Below are 16,305 nucleotides of genomic sequence, written 5' to 3'. Positions count from 1 at the left end.
CCTCACCTGGCTCTCCACAGCCTTGCGGCTCCTGGGCTCCTTGATGACGGACAGCTGCAGCTCAGCCATCTTCTTCATCTTCCCGTCCATGTCGATGCGGTGCAGCAGCGAGCGGCTGTGGCGCCTCAGCAGCCGCAGCGTGTCCCGGCCCTGGTCCCGGCCCTGGTCCTGGTCCTGGTCCTGATCCTGGTCCTGGTCCTGGTCCCGGCCCTGGCGCCGCGCCAACAGGGCGGCGCTGGCCGAGTGGACCGCCGTCACCCAGTTCTCCAGGTCCGTCTGGCTGGTGGCCTGGAGGGACGTAACTGACGTTAGCAACGGCATAACTGACGTTAGCAATGGCGTAACTGATGTTAGCAACAACTTAACTGACGTTTGCAGAGACGTAAGTGACGTTAGCAACGACGTAACTGACGTTAGCAACAACGTAACTGACGTTAGCAATGACGTAACTGACGTTTGCAGAGACGTAACTGACGTTTGCAGAGACGTAACTGACGTTTGCAACGACGTAACTGACGTTAGCAACGACGTTATTGACGTTAACAACGACGTTATTGACGTTAGCAATGTCGTAACTGACGTTTGCAGAGAGGTAACTGACGTTTGCAGTGACGTAACTGACGTTAGCAGAGATGTAACTGACGTTAGCAGAGACGTAACTGACGTTAGCAGAGACGTAACTGACGTTTGCAGAGACGTAACTGACGTTAGCAGAGACGTAACTGACGTTAGCAGAGACGTAACTGACGTTAGCAGAGACGTAACTGTTAGCAGAGAAGAAACTGACGTTTGCAACGACGTAACTGGCGTTAGCAATGACGTAACTGACGTTTGCAACGACGTAACTGACATTAGCAATGACGTACCTGACGTTTGCAGAGACGTAACTGACGTTAGCAGAGACGTAACTGGCGTTAGCAAAGACGTAGCTGACGTTAGCAACGACATAACTGACGTTAGCAGAGACGTAACTGGCGTTAGCAAAGACGTAGCTGACGTTAGCAGATACATAACTGGCGTTAGCAACGACGTAACTGACGTTTGCAGAGACGTAACTGACGTTTGCAGTGACGTAACTGACGTTAGCAACGACGTAACTGACATTAGCAATGACGTAACAGACGTTAGCAGTGACGTAATTGACATTTACAGACGTAACTGACGTTAGCAGAGACGTAACTGACGTTTGCAGAGACGTAACTGACGTTAGCAGAGACGTAACTGACGTTTGCAGAGACGTAACTGACGTTAGCAGAGACGTAACTGACGTTAGCAGAGACGTAACTGACGTTTGCAGAGACGTAACTGACATTAGCAGAGACGTAATTGACGTTTGCAGAGACGTAACTGACATTAGCAGAGACGTAATTGACGTTTGCAGAGACGTAACTGACGTTAGCAGGGATGTAACTGGCGTTTGCAGAGACGTAACTGACGTATGCAGTGACGTAACTGACGTTAGCAGAAGCAGACGCAGCGTCTCTGGACCCAATCACCTGGACCCAGAATGCAACAGCTCTGCAGCTTCACCAGTGCAGGACGGAGAGTTTGCTCTTTAATGAGGTTGTAAATAGGAGCCTTTGTTGCAGTAATTAGCCACGAGTTGATTCCCATTAGCTAGACCTCGTACCAAAGAGAACAAAACCGTGATTCTCTTCCTTTTCACTCACTCACTCAGTGCGTTCACATGGGAAGTTTAATTCCTCTTTAACTCACCATTAAAATTAAATCCGATTTAAAATGAGTAAAAATTACCACGTAAACACCCAATTCAGAATGAAAATGGCCATTCCGAATTACACTTAATTCAGAAGTAAGTGGCTGGTTTATTCCAATTTTAAATCCGAATAGAATAATTGCAACGACGTAACTGACATTAGGAATGACGTAATTGACTTTAGCAACAATGTAACTGACGTTAGCTGTGATGTAACTGACGTTAGCAACAATGTAACTGAAGTTAGCAATGATGTAACTGACATTAGCAACTACCTAACTGACGTTAGCAACTACGTAACTGACGTTAGCAACTACGTAACAGACGTTAGCTTCCCAGAATCCCCGGTGCCTCACCTGGAACAGGTAGACGTCCCCGCAGGAGTTGCTCAGGCAGAAGACGTGCTCCCTCCTGGGGTGTTCGGGGACGGCCTGGACGATGCTGTCCTCGGCTAGCAGGGCGTAGCGGGGGGACGGCTCCTGCTCACCGCCGCCGCCCCGCCCGAACGTCTCGTAGAACAGCAGAGTGCAGCCTGGCAGGACCACGACCCCGTTAGTTCCCATAATTCTGGTTCCCAGAACATTACAGACATGAGCTATCCGAAAGTTGGACATTTTAACCTGCAGGTCTGGATCTGGACCCTAGTGGTCTGTAGAGTTACGTCTCTGCTAACGTCAGTTACGTCTCTGCTAACGTCAGTTATGTCGCTGCTAATGTGAGTTACGTTGTTGCTAACGTCAGTTACATTGTTGCTAATGTCAGTAACGTCGTTGCTAATGTCAGTAACGTTGTTGCTAACGTCAGTTACGTCGTTGCTAACGTCAGTTACGTTGTTGCTAATGTCAGTAACGTCGTTGCTAACGTCAGTTACGTCGTTGCTAACATCAGTTACATCGTTGCTAACGTCAGTTACGTCGTTGCTAACGTCATTTAAGCCATTGCTAACGTCAGTAACGTCGTTGCTAACGTCAGTTACGTCGTTGCTCATGTCAGTTACATCGTTGCTAACGTCAGTTACGTCGTTGCTAACGTCAGTTACGTCGTTGCTAACATCAGTTACATCGTTGCTAACGTCAGTTACGTCGCTGCTAATGTGAGTTACGTTGTTGCTAACGTCAGTTAAGCCACTGCTAACGTCAGTAACGTTGTTGCTAATGTGAGTTACGTTGTTGCTAATGTCAGTTACGTCATTGCTAACGTCAGTTACGTCTCTGCTAACGTCAGTTACGTCTCTGCTAACGTCAGTTACGTCTCTGCAAACGTCAGTTACGTCTCTGCAAACGTCAGTTACGTCATTTTAACGTCAGTTACGTCGCTGCTAACGTCAGTTACGTCACTGCTAACGTCAGTTACGTCTCTGCTAACGTCAGTTACGTCTCTGCAAATGTCAGTTACGTCTCTGCTAACGTCAGTTACGTCTCTGCTAACGTCAGTTACGTCACTGCTAACGTCAGTTACGTCTCTGTAAACGTCAGTTACGTCGTTGCTAACGTCAGTTACGTCGCTGCTAACGTCAGTAACGTCGCTGCTAACGTTAGTAACGTCTCTGCTAACGTCAGTAACGTCTCTGCTAACGTCAGTAACGTCGTTGCTAATGTCAGTTACGTCATTGCTAACGTCAGTTACGTCTCTGCTAACGTCAGTTACGTCACTGCTAACGTCAGTAACGTCGTTGCTAACGTCAGTTACGTCGTTGCTAACGTCAGTTACGTCTCTGCAAACGTCAGTTACGTCTCTGCTAACGTCAGTTATGTTGTTGCTAACGTCAGTTACATCGTTGCTAACGTCAGTAACGTCGTTGCTAATGTCAGTTATGTTGTTGCTAACGTCAGTTACGTCGTTGCTAACATCAGTAACGTCGTTGCTAATGTCAGTTACGTCTCTGCAAACGTCAGTTACGTCTCTGCTAACGTCAGTTACGTCACTGCTAACGTCAGTTACGTCATTGCTAACGTCAGTTACGTCTCTGCCAACGTCAGTTACGTCACTGCTAACGTCAGTTACGTCATTGCTAACGTCAGTTACGTCACTGCTAACGTCAGTTACGTCATTGCTAACGTCAGTTACGTCACTGCTAACGTCAGTTACGTCATTGCTAACGTCAGTTATGTCTCTGCTAACGTCAGTTACGTCTCTGCAAAAGTCAGTTACGTCTCTGCTAACGTCAGTTACGTAGTTGTTAACGTCAGTTACGTCGTTGCTAACGTCAGTTACGTCATTGCTAACGTCAGTTACGTCATTGCTAACGTCAGTTACGTCATTGCTAACGTCAGTTACGTCTCTGCTAACGTCAGTTACGTCTCTGCTAACGTCAGTTACGTCTCTGCAAACGTCAGTTACGTCTCTGCTAACGTCAGTTACGTCGTTGCTAACGTCAGGGACCAGCAAGACCTGCACTAGGGTCCAGACCCTGGTCCAGGTCCAGATCCAGACCCTGGTCCAGGTCTGGCTGGCCCCCCCAGCAGGACTCACCCTTCAGCGTTACCCAGTATTTCCTCCACCTGCGGCGGGTCACCAGCTCCAGCCTCCGGTCCTTGTTGATGGTGATGAGGGCCTTGAAGGAGAGCCACCCGGCCCGCCGGACCAGGCCCTGCTCCTGGTCCAGCAGGACCTCCACCGGGCCCCCCGGTCCCCCCTCTGTCCCCAGGTCAAGGTCCAGGTCTTCGTCCTCGTCCCCCCCCGAGGTCCCGGTCCGCTCCGTCCCGCTGCAGCCCGTCTCCAGCTCCTGCATGAAGTTCTCGTAGACGTTCTGGCGCTGAGCGTTCTGGAGTAGTTGGTTCTGGTTCTGGTTCTGGTTCTGGGCCGGTTCTGGGAACCTGTTCTGGTTCTGGGGGTAGAGGGGGTTGGAGGACCACACGGAACCGCAACCGTCCGGTCCGGAGTTCAGCCCGTTCACGAAGACGTCGTCAGTCTCACTGCCGTTCGGCTCCTGCAGAGAGAAATCACACGAACCCGTTTATCCACCAGAACCGGGTTCAGGGGTGAAGGGAACCGCCGGAGCTGCTCAGCTGGTTCTCTCTTGTTCCCTCACGTTACCTCATGTTCTCAAACACGTTCCCTCTCGTTCTCTCTTGTTCCCTCACTTTTTCCCACGTTCTCTCTCTTGTTCCCTCACATTATCTCTTGTTCCCTCACGTTCTCTCACACGTTCTCACAGACCTTCCATCACGTCCTTCCTTGTTCCCTCACATTCTCTCTCTATTTCCCTTACAATCTTCCTTATTACCTCACATCTTCTCTTGTTCCCTCATGTTCTTTCTTTTGTTCCCTTACAATCTTCCTTGTTCCCTCACATTCTCTCTTGTTCCCTTACATCTTCTCTTGTTCCCTCTTGTTCCCTCATGTTCTGCATTGTTCCCTCACTTTTCCCACATTCTCTCTCTTGTTCCCTCACATTCTCTCACACCTTCTTACTTACGTTCCCTCATGTTCTGCCTTGTTCCCTCACTTTTTCTCATGTTCTCTCTCACGTTCTCTCTTGTTCCAATCCATTCTCTCACACGTTCCCTCACGTTTTCTATTGTTCCCTCACATTCTCTCTCATTCTGTCACATTGTCTTCCGTTCCCTCAAATGCTCCCTCATGTTCTCATACTTTCTCTCACGTTATCTCATTTCCTCTCGTTCCCTCACTTTTTCTCACGTTCTCTCTCTTGTTCCGTCACATTCCATCTCTATTTCCCTTACAATCTTCCTTGTTCCCTCATATTCTCTCTTGTTCCCATACGTTCTCTATCATTACCTCACATCTTATCTTTTTCCCTCACGTCCTCTCTCTGGTTCCCTTACATTCTCTCTTGTTCCCTCACTTTTTCTCATGTTCTCTTCCTTGTTCCCTCGCGTTCCCTCACGTTTTCTCTTGTTCCCTCACATTCTCTCTCCTTGTCACATTGTCTTTCGTTCCCTCACATGTTTCCTCACGTTCTCATTTCCTCTCGTTCTCTCTTTTTCCCTCACATTCTCTCTTGTTCCCTCACGTTCTCTCTCATGTTCTCTCTTGTTCCTATCCGTTCTCTCACATGTTCCCTCACGTTCTCTCTCTATTTCCCTTACAATCTTCCTTGTTCCCTCATCTTCTCTCTTGTTCCCTCACATTTTCTCTCATTGTCACGTTGTCTTTCGTTCCCTCACATGTTCCCTCATGTTCTCACACCTTCTCTACCATTATCTCATTCCCTCTTGTTCCCTCATATTCCCTCTTGTTCCCTCATTTTCTGTCTTGTTCCCTCACGTTCTCACACTTTCTCTCACGTTATCTCATCTCCTCTCGTTCTCTCTTGGTCCCTCACTTCTTCTCACGTTCTCTCTCTTGTTCCGTCACATTCCGTCTTGTTCCCTCACGTTCTTCCTTGTTCCCTCGCGTTCTCTCTCAAGTTCTCTCTCATGTTCCCTCTTGTTCTGTCTCTATTTCCCTTACAATCTTCTCTTGTTCCCTCTTGTTCCCTCATGTTTTGCCTTGTTCCCTCACTTTTTCTCACGTTCTCTCTCACGTTCTCTCTTGTTCCCATCCATTATCTCACACGTTCCCTCACGTTTTCTCTTGTTCCCTCACGTTCTCTTTTGTTCCCTCACACATTCTCACACATTTTCTAATTCTCAATCGTTCCCTCCCGTTCTCTCTTGTTCCCTCATGTTCCCTCTCGTTCTCTCTCTGGCTTCTCTTTTCTCTCTGATCTGGGTTTTGTTAAGGTGGAAACTTGTTTTACATCAGAGCTGTTCCCTGACGGTTTGGACCTCAGAGTCCGGCTACGGTGCCATGGTTCCCTCACGTTCCCTCACGTTCCCTCACGTTCCCTCACCGGCTACGGTGCCATGGTTCCCTCACGTTCCCTCACGTTCCCTCACGTTCCCTCACCGGCTACGGCGTGGTGTTGTGTGTCGTCTCTCACCTGCATCCTCCTCTTCTTCCGGCTCAGACTCCCCGTCCAGTCGCTCAGGCGTCTGATCCGACTCTTCAGGAAGTCTTTCCTGGTCCCGGCGGTCCTGGGCAGCGTGGAGGCGTTGTACCGCTGCGCCGCGCCCCCCGGCGGCCCCGCCTCCTCCGGGATGACATCATCAGGACCGGTCTCCGGGACGGGGGGGAAAGCGGCGAGACGGGGGGGGGACAGGTCCGGCGGCAGGATCACCGAGTCCCCGATGCCGCTGTCCTCGGTGCGGCCGGAGGAGCAGGTGCGGCAGCCGCCGCCGCCGCCGGCGGGCGCCTCCGCCACGGGGAACAGGAGGGCGGAGCCGCGTCCCGGGGAGGCGGCGGCCTGCTCGGTGCGGGTGGAGGAGTAGCTGTTGTAGCCGCTGCTGGTGTCCAGGCTCCGCCCACAGACGAACACGCTGTCCGTCAGCTCGCCGCCGCCCCACGGCGAGTCGTACCAGGACCCGTCCGAGCTGAGGGAGCTGCCCTTGCTGGTGCGGAGGGACGGCTCGGGGCCGGCGGCGGTGGCGGCGAGGGGGGGCAGCCCCGGCGTCTCCACGGCGACCCCCCGCGCGTTGGTGAACTCCACCCTCATGCCTTTGCTGAGCAGCACCTTGGGGCTGCCGCCGCCGGCCCCGGCGGGGGGGCGGGGGGTTCTGGGGGCGTCCTCGTAGCGCCAGGAGGTGTAAGGCGGTCCCGGTGCACCCCGGCTCTGGTAGCTCCTCTCCCTGGTCCTCCACCAGGTCTGGGGGGACACCACCTCCTCCCGCTTGGAGGAAAAGCGGAGAGCGCCGGAAGGCTTGGCGGGGGAACCGAAGCTGCCGTGACTGTCCGTGTTTCCCATGGCAACCTGCAGGAGGACAGAGACGGAGATGTTAGGTATCTCGTTAGGTAAAATGACATAAAGCAGCAAACATGCTAATTTGCTAATTGGGGGGCGTGGACTAGAACAGCCAATGATCAACTAGCATCACGTCTTCTACACCACCGATACATCACCAATACATCACCGATACACCACCAATACATCACTGATACACCACCGATAAACCACCGATACACCACCAATACACCACCGATACATCACCAATACACCACCAATACATCAATGATACACAACCAATACACCACCGATACACCACCAATATACCACCAATACATCACCGATACATCACCAATACATCACTGATACACCACCGATAAACCACCGATACACCACCAATACACCACCGATACATCACCAATACACCACCAATACATCAATGATACACAACCAATACACCACCGATACACCACCAATACACCACCAATACGCCACCGATACGCCACCGATACGCCACCGATACACCACCAATACACCACCAATACACCACCAATACATCACCAATACATCACTGATACACCACCGATACACCACTGATACACCACCAATACTCCACCGATACACCACCGATACATCACCGTTACATCACCAATACACAACCAATACACCACCGATACACCACAAATACACCACCAATACTCCACCGATATACCACCGATACATCACCGTTACATCACCAATACACCACCGATACACCACCGATACACCACCAATACTCCACCAATACACCACCGATACACCACCAATACTCCACCAATACACCACCGATACACCACCAATACACCACCAATACACCACCGATACACCACCAATACACCACCAATACATCACCAATACACCACCAATACACCACCAATACTCCACAACCCACCACCAATACACCACCAATACACCACCGATACACCACCAATACACCACCAATACACCACCAATACACCACCAATACACCACCGATACACCACCAATACACCCCCAATACATCACCAATACACCACCAATACTCCACCTATACACCACCGATACACCACCGATACACCACCAATACACCACCAATACACCACCAATACACCACCGATACACCACCGATACACCACCGATACACCACCGATACACCACCAATACTCCACAACCCACCACCAATACACCACCAATACACCACCAATACACCACCGATACACCACCAATACACCACCAATACACCACCGATACACCACCAATACACCACCAATACACCACCGATACACCACCAATACACCCCCAATACACCACCAATACACCACCGATACACCACCGATACACCACCAATACACCACCGATACATCACCAATACACCACCGATACACCACTGATACACCACCAATACACCACCAATACACCACCGATACACCACCGATACATCACCAATACACCACCGATACACCACCAATACACCACCAATACACCACCTATACACCACCAATACACCACCGATACACCACCAATACACCACCAATACACCACCAATACACCACCGATACACCACCAATACACCACCAATACTCCACAACCCACCACCAATACACCACCAATACACCACCAATACACCACTGATACACCACCAATACACCACCGATACACCACCGATACACCACCGATACACCACTGATACACCACCAATACACCACCAATACACCACCAATACACCACCGATACACCACCAATACACCACCGATACACCACCGATACACCACTGATACACCACCAATACACCACCGATACACCACTGATACACCACCAATACACCACCAATACACCACCGATACACCACCAATACACCACCGATACACCACCGATACACCACCGATACACAACCAATACACCACCGATACACCACCAATACACCACCAATACACCACCGATACACCACTGATACACCACCAATACACCACCAATACACCACCAATACACCACCGATACACCACCGATACACCACCAATACACCACCGATACACCACCGATACATCAATGATACACCACCGATACACCACCAATAAACCACCAATACACCACCGATACACCAATGATACACCACCAATACACCACCAATACACCAATGATACACCACCAATACACCACCAATACACCAATGATACACCACCAATACACCAATGATACACCACCAATACACCACCAATACACCAATGATACACCACCAATACACCACCAATACACCACCAATACACCAATGATACACCACCAATACACCACCGATACACCACCAATACACCAATGATACACCACCAATACACCACCAATACACCAATGATACACCACCAATACACCACCGATACACCACCAATACACCACCAATACATCACCAATACACCACCAAAACACCACCGATACACCGTCAATACACCACCAATACACCACCAATACACCACTGATACACCACCAATACACCACCGATACACCACCAATACACCACCAATACATCACCAAAACACCACCGATACACCACCAATACATCACCGATACACCACCGATACACCACCAATACACCACTGATACACCACTGATACACCACTGATACACCACCAATACACCACCAATACACCACCAATACACCACCGATACACCACAACCCACCACCAATACACCACCAATACACCACTGATACACCACTGATACACCACCAATACACCACCGATACACCACCAATACACCACCAATACACCACTGATACACCACCAATACACCACCGATACACCACTGATACACCACCAATACACCACCAATACACCACCAATACACCACCGATACACCACCGATACACCACCAATACACCACCGATACACCACCGATACACCACCAATACACCACCGATACACCACCAATACACCACCGATACACCACCGATACACCACCAATACACCACCGATACACCAATACACCACTGATACACCACCGATACACCACCGATACACCACTGATACACCACCGATACACCACCAATACACCAACAATACACCACTGATACACCACAACCCACCACCAATACACCACCAATACACCACTGATACACCACCGATACACCACTGATACACCACCAATACACCACCAATACACCACCGATACACCACCAATACACCAATGATAAACCACCAATACACCACCGATACACCAATGATACACCACCGATATACCACCGATACACCACTGATACACCCCCAATACACCACCGATACACCACCAATACACCACTGATACACCACCGATACACCACCGATACACCACTGATACACCACCAATACACCACCGATACACCACCGATACACCACTGATACACCACCAATACACCACCGATACACCACCGATACACCAATGATAAACCACCAATACATCACCGATACACCACCATGACACCACAGATTCATCACTGTTACACCACGAATACATCACAGATAATCTGTGACGTCGCTGGCTGAAACAGCTGACGGTCGGTGTTCCAGCTAGTTCCTGAAGATGGTTCTCTGAGTTCCTAGTTCCTGAAGATGGTTCTCTGAGTTCCTCCTGATGACACTTATCTGATTCCTGCAACATTTCAGCATCTTTGGAGCTGAAACTTTGTTTACATGCTGGAAGCTTTTGCAGCTTCAATGAGACATTTTATAAACAGAAATATAGTTCAGCACCTTCATGACAGCAGTAGGAACTGCAGCAGGAACTACCCCAGGAACTGCAGCAGGAACTACCTGAGGAACCGCAACAGGAACTGCAGCAGGAACTGCCCCAGGAACTGCAACAGGAACTACCCCAGGAACTGCAGCAGGAACTACCCCAGGAACTGCAGCAGGAACTACCCCGGGAATTGCTATAGGAACAGCAACAGGAACTACCCCAGAAACTATTCCAAGAACCGCAACAGGAACTACCCCAGGAACTGCAGCAGGAACTGCCCCAGGAACTACAGCAGGAACTTCCCCAGGAATTGCTATAGGAACAGCAACAGGAACTAACCCAATAACTGCAACAGGAACTAACCCAATAACTGCAACAGGAACTGCAACAAGAACTACCCCAATAACTGCAACAGGAACTAACCCAATAACTGCAACAGGAACTGCAACAAGAACTACCCCAATAACTGCAACAGGAACTGCAACAGGAACTATTCCAAGAACCGCAACAGGACCTGCAGCAGGAACTACCCCAATAACTGCAACAGGAACTGCAACAGGAACTATTCCAAGAACCGCAACAGGACCTGCAGCAGGAACTGTCCCAGGAATTGCTATAGGAACAGCAACAGGTACAGCAACAGGAACTGTAGCAGGAACCACAACAGGAACTACCCCAGAAACTATTCCAAGAACCGCAAAAGGAACTGCAGCAGGAACTGCAACAGGAACTACCCCAATAACTGCAACAGGAACTGCAACAAGAACTGCAACAGGAACTGCAACAAGAACTGCAACAGGAACCACAACAGGAACTACCCCAGAAACTACTCCAAGAACTGCAACAGGAACTGCAACAGGAACTCCCCCAATAACTGCAACAGGAACTGCAACAGGAACTACAACAGGAACTGCAACAGGAACTACTCCAAGAACTGCAACCGAAACTACAGCAGGAACTACAACAGGAACTGCAACAGGAACTACAACAGGAACTACAACAGGAACTGCAACAGGAACTGCAACAGGAACTGCAACAGGAACTGCAGCAGGAACTACTCCAAGAACTGCAACAGGAACTGCAACAGGAACTACAGCAGGAACTGCAGCAGAAACTGCAACAGGAACTACAGCAGGAACTGCAGCAGAAACTACTCCAAGAACTGCAACAGGAACTGCAACAGGAACTGCAACAGGAACTGCAGCAGGAACTACTCCAAGAACTACAACAGGAACTGCAACAGGAACTACAACAGGAACTACAACAGGAACTACAACAGGAACTGCAACAGGAACTGCAACAGGAACTGCAACAGAAACTGCAACAGGAACTGCAGCAGGAACTACTCCAAGAACTGCAACAGGAACTGCAACAGGAACTACAGCAGGAACTGCAGCAGAAACTACTCCAAGAACTGCAACAGGAACTGCAACAGGAACTGCAACAGGAACTGCAGCAGGAACTACAACAGGAACTACAACAGGAACTGCAGCAGGAACTGCAATAGGAACTACAGCAGGAACTTCAGCAGGAACTACCCCTCACTCCGCTGGCAGCATCCCTTACTTCTGACTCCTGTAAAAAACTGGAGTTGAGATCATCTCTGAGGACTCTGACAGCAACAGGAACCAGAACCAGTTCTGGTTCCCACCAGAGGTCCAGTTCTGGTTCCCAGCAGAGGTCTGGTGGACCCTCGGGGAACCAGCAGGGACCAGTTTTACCTCCGAGTCCAGGTCCCGGGTCCAGCAGCTCCGTCCTCTTCTCCTCTTCCTCTCTTCTGTTCTCCTCCAGCTGCTGCTACAGAGGGAGGGGGGGAGGGGCCTCGTCAGGGGGCGGGGCTTAGCCAGCCACAGGCTTCCCTTTTGTACCCACCCGTCCCCCCGTCCCCCCGTCCCCCCGTCCCCCCGTCCCCGTTCCATGACGTCTCTCTGAAACCAGACCCCCCCCCACCCCTTCACTCCTCTGTTTATTTGGTTTCCTGGAATGCTGAGCAACTTTCTCCTGGATTTTCTTTCTTTCCTGACGAACATGGATCTGCAGGCTGAGAACTCTGCCAGGTTTCCAGGTTTCCAGGTTGAGCATGAGAGCAACACTAAGTACCTCCTCACATCTGCCCCTCAGTCCAGGCTGTGAATCTACGACTGCGTTTACGTGCATCAATAACCCTCTTAAAACCGGGAATTAGGAATGGGCGGTATGGACTAGAAAAATGGTATCACGATAATTTCTGGCATTTATCCCGATAACGATAAAAATTACGATTAAAAAATACCAATTCAACTCCACCTTTTTAACTAAAATCTATCTCGCTCTCAGATCCGCCATGTTTGTTACACAAAAACGTATCAACGGGAATTTATTCTTTCTTTCTTTCTTTCTTTCTTTCTTTCTTTCTTTCTTTCTTTCTTTCTTTCTTTCTTTCTTTCTTTCTTTCTTTCTTTCGATTTCTTTCTTTCTTTTCAGACTCATTTCCTTCCTTCCTTCCTTTCTTCCTTCCTTCCTTCCTTCCTTCCTTCCTTCCTTCCTTCCTTCCTTCCTTCCTTCCTTCCTTCCTTCCTTTTTCCCTTCTTTCCTCCTGCTCTCTCCTTGTTTTCTCGCTTCCTTCTCCCTTCTCCCCTTTCCTTCCTTCCTTCCTTCCTTCCTTCCTTCCTTCCTTCCTTCCTTCCTTCCTTCCTTCCTTCCTTCCTTCCTTCCTTCCTTCCTTCCTTCCTTCCTTCCTTCCTTCCTTCCTTCCTTTTTCCCTTCTTTCCTCCTGCTCTCTCCTTGTTTTCTCGCTTCCTTCTCCCCTTTCCTTCCTTCCTTCCTTCCTTCCTTCCTTCCTTCCTTCCTTCCTTCCTTCCTTCCTTCCTTCCTTCCTTCCTTCCTTCCTTCCTTCCTTCCTTCCTTCCTTCCTTCCTTCCTTCCTTCACGTACATTGTGCGTGGATTTAACACAGAACCATAAATCAGTTTTACACAAAAACATCATCAACAGGAATTTATCATTTTTACCGTGAGATACAAATTCTTACCGTGGGGAATTTTTTTGACGGTTTATCGTGAACGGTAAAATATCGCCCATTCCTACCGGGAATATTAACAATAACCCGGTTTTTCACGGCCATGTAAACACCAATAACCCCTTTGAATAACCGGAATTTGCTCATATTCCGGTTTTTACAGTTTTTCACAATTGTTTAAACACATGTATTGGAACATCAGACACAATGTGCACAACCTGGAACTCATGTTTCAGGTGGCTGAACCAATCCTGCTGAACTCCAAGCACATTTACTGCTCTACACTCAAATTCCCATTCCATACCAGAGCTGGATAGTAACGAGTTACATTTACTCCATTACATTTAGGCCCCGTTTACACGGAGCAAAAACTGAGGCGTTTTCATGCGTTTTGGCCGTTCGTTTACATGAAAACGAAGCTCAAAGTCTCCAAAAACGATCATTTCTGAAAACTCCGGCCAAAGTGGAGATTTTCAAAAACTACGTTTTCACATTTGCGTCTAAACAGAGGAAAACGGACATTTAGGCTTCAGAACGTCACATTATGCAACAGAAACGTCACCAGCGTCATGTGTGCGACCTGTGTTTACAATTAGTTTGGCCACCGTCAATATTTTCTTGTATTTTACCTGTTTTATATTCTAACGTCACACTTAAAAGTAACTCCACTTCTTTGTCACTCCAAACCAAAGACTCGTTCCGTCTTGGAAGTAAAGTCTGAATTATGGTCCTGCGTTAAATCGACGCAAACCCTACGCCGTACGGTGTGCGTCGCCGCGTACCCTACGCGGAACCATAAATCAGCCTTAACTGGAAGTTACACGTCACGTGTCATTTGTTGATGTTTTTTCCAGGATTCTGATTGGCTGGCATGACGTTAACACCGTATTTATGCGGATTCGTGTAAACGAAGATATTTTGAAAACGATCTTGTGTAAACGATGGAATTTTTCAAAACGTAGAGAGGGAAATATCCGTTTTTGTAAATACCCGGCTATGTGTAAACGGGGCCTTACTTGAGTAAGTTTTGGGAAATGTTGTACTTTTAGGAGTAGTTTTGAATCACTATACTTTTTACTTTTACTTGGATATGAACATTTCTGCATTTGTAGACGGTAGAAAGTACCGGGATAGAAGATTTACAAGAAGGTGAGAGAAAAGTTGTGCGCAGCAACATTTGTAGGAAGGCCAGACCAGATCAAGCTCCGCTGGAAGACGCTGAAAAAGGCCGAGAAATAAAACGACTTCTCCTGGGCTGTTGATTATCCACCGTGCTGCTGTTGTTGTTGCTGTTTTGGATTTGGATACAGGAAGAAGAAGCAGAAATGACGGGAATTGCGTCATGATGTTCTCCGTGCGTCGCTGGTTTGATCCAGATATCCCCAATGATTAATTACCATGTAATACGGATTATTCCCAATGTTTCAGTAACTGGAATATGGACTGCATGGAAACGTAGTCTATGTAGAAAGAGATTTAAAAGCTTTTCCAAACTTTTCCTCTCTGTTTCCATCACTTTTGTCCTCGGTCCCATCGGCCATCTGCCGAGGATGAGGACCCCCCCCAAGACAAAGACCCCCCCCAAGACAAAGACCCCCATGATAAAGACCCCCCTCCTTCACAGACAAAGACCCCCCACCCCCCCCCCCCCCCCCCTAACCCTAACCCTTCAGCTGAAAGACCCGGTCACATGTGAATGAATATGAGTTGATGAAGCTGCAGGAATCCCACCTGCTAGCTGAGAGGGAATTCATGAAAATCGTGCACTTGGTGACAAGTTTTTGATGTTTGGCATGGTGTTAGTTATGGACATAAGGTTTTCAAAAACCACCGCAAACAAATTGGGACGGCCCCCCTAGTGGCCGGTTTGCAGAACATTCTAAATGAATCAATAAGCAATAAGGCGATAGAGGCATTGTTGGTGTTGAGTGAGTTTAAATACTCACAGCTGATTTTTTCGTGTGTGTTATTTTAATAAAATCCTATTCTTTCACTGTGACTTAGTTCTGAGGTTCTGTTCATCTTAAGCCTGAATGAAGGCCACTGTTCTCACCCAATCAGATTATTGATACTACAGCGATAGTGACTTGTCCAATAAACAGAAAATTGCATTCCTTGGGGGTGAAAATAGGATCTAGAGCC

General features: G+C 48.8%; 1 protein-coding gene across 3 annotated transcripts in view; it reads right to left on the bottom strand.

Moving 5' to 3' along the window:
• Positions 1-16,305, bottom strand: part of LOC133464692 (rho guanine nucleotide exchange factor TIAM2-like) — a 72,973-nt gene that overhangs the window by 29,728 nt on the left and 26,940 nt on the right. For 2 of the 3 annotated variants that reach the window (XM_061746819.1, XM_061746821.1), the window contains exons 2-5: positions 6,606-7,472; positions 4,190-4,646; positions 2,074-2,249; positions 7-288 (exon numbers count right to left, since the gene is read on the bottom strand). In XM_061746819.1, the coding sequence (XP_061602803.1) occupies positions 7-288; positions 2,074-2,249; positions 4,190-4,646; positions 6,606-7,466 (1,776 nt within the window). In that variant the 5' untranslated portion in view covers positions 7,467-7,472. Of the gene's footprint in view, positions 1-6; positions 289-2,073; positions 2,250-4,189; positions 4,647-6,605; positions 7,473-12,886; positions 12,931-16,305 lie in introns of those variants that run through there. The other variant, XM_061746820.1, reaches the window with a different exon arrangement.

This window comes from Cololabis saira, chromosome 18 (genome assembly GCF_033807715.1).
Source record: "Cololabis saira isolate AMF1-May2022 chromosome 18, fColSai1.1, whole genome shotgun sequence".
NCBI classification, from domain to species: domain Eukaryota; kingdom Metazoa; phylum Chordata; class Actinopteri; order Beloniformes; family Belonidae; genus Cololabis; species Cololabis saira.
This window is presented reverse-complemented; position numbering and strand designations above follow the sequence as displayed.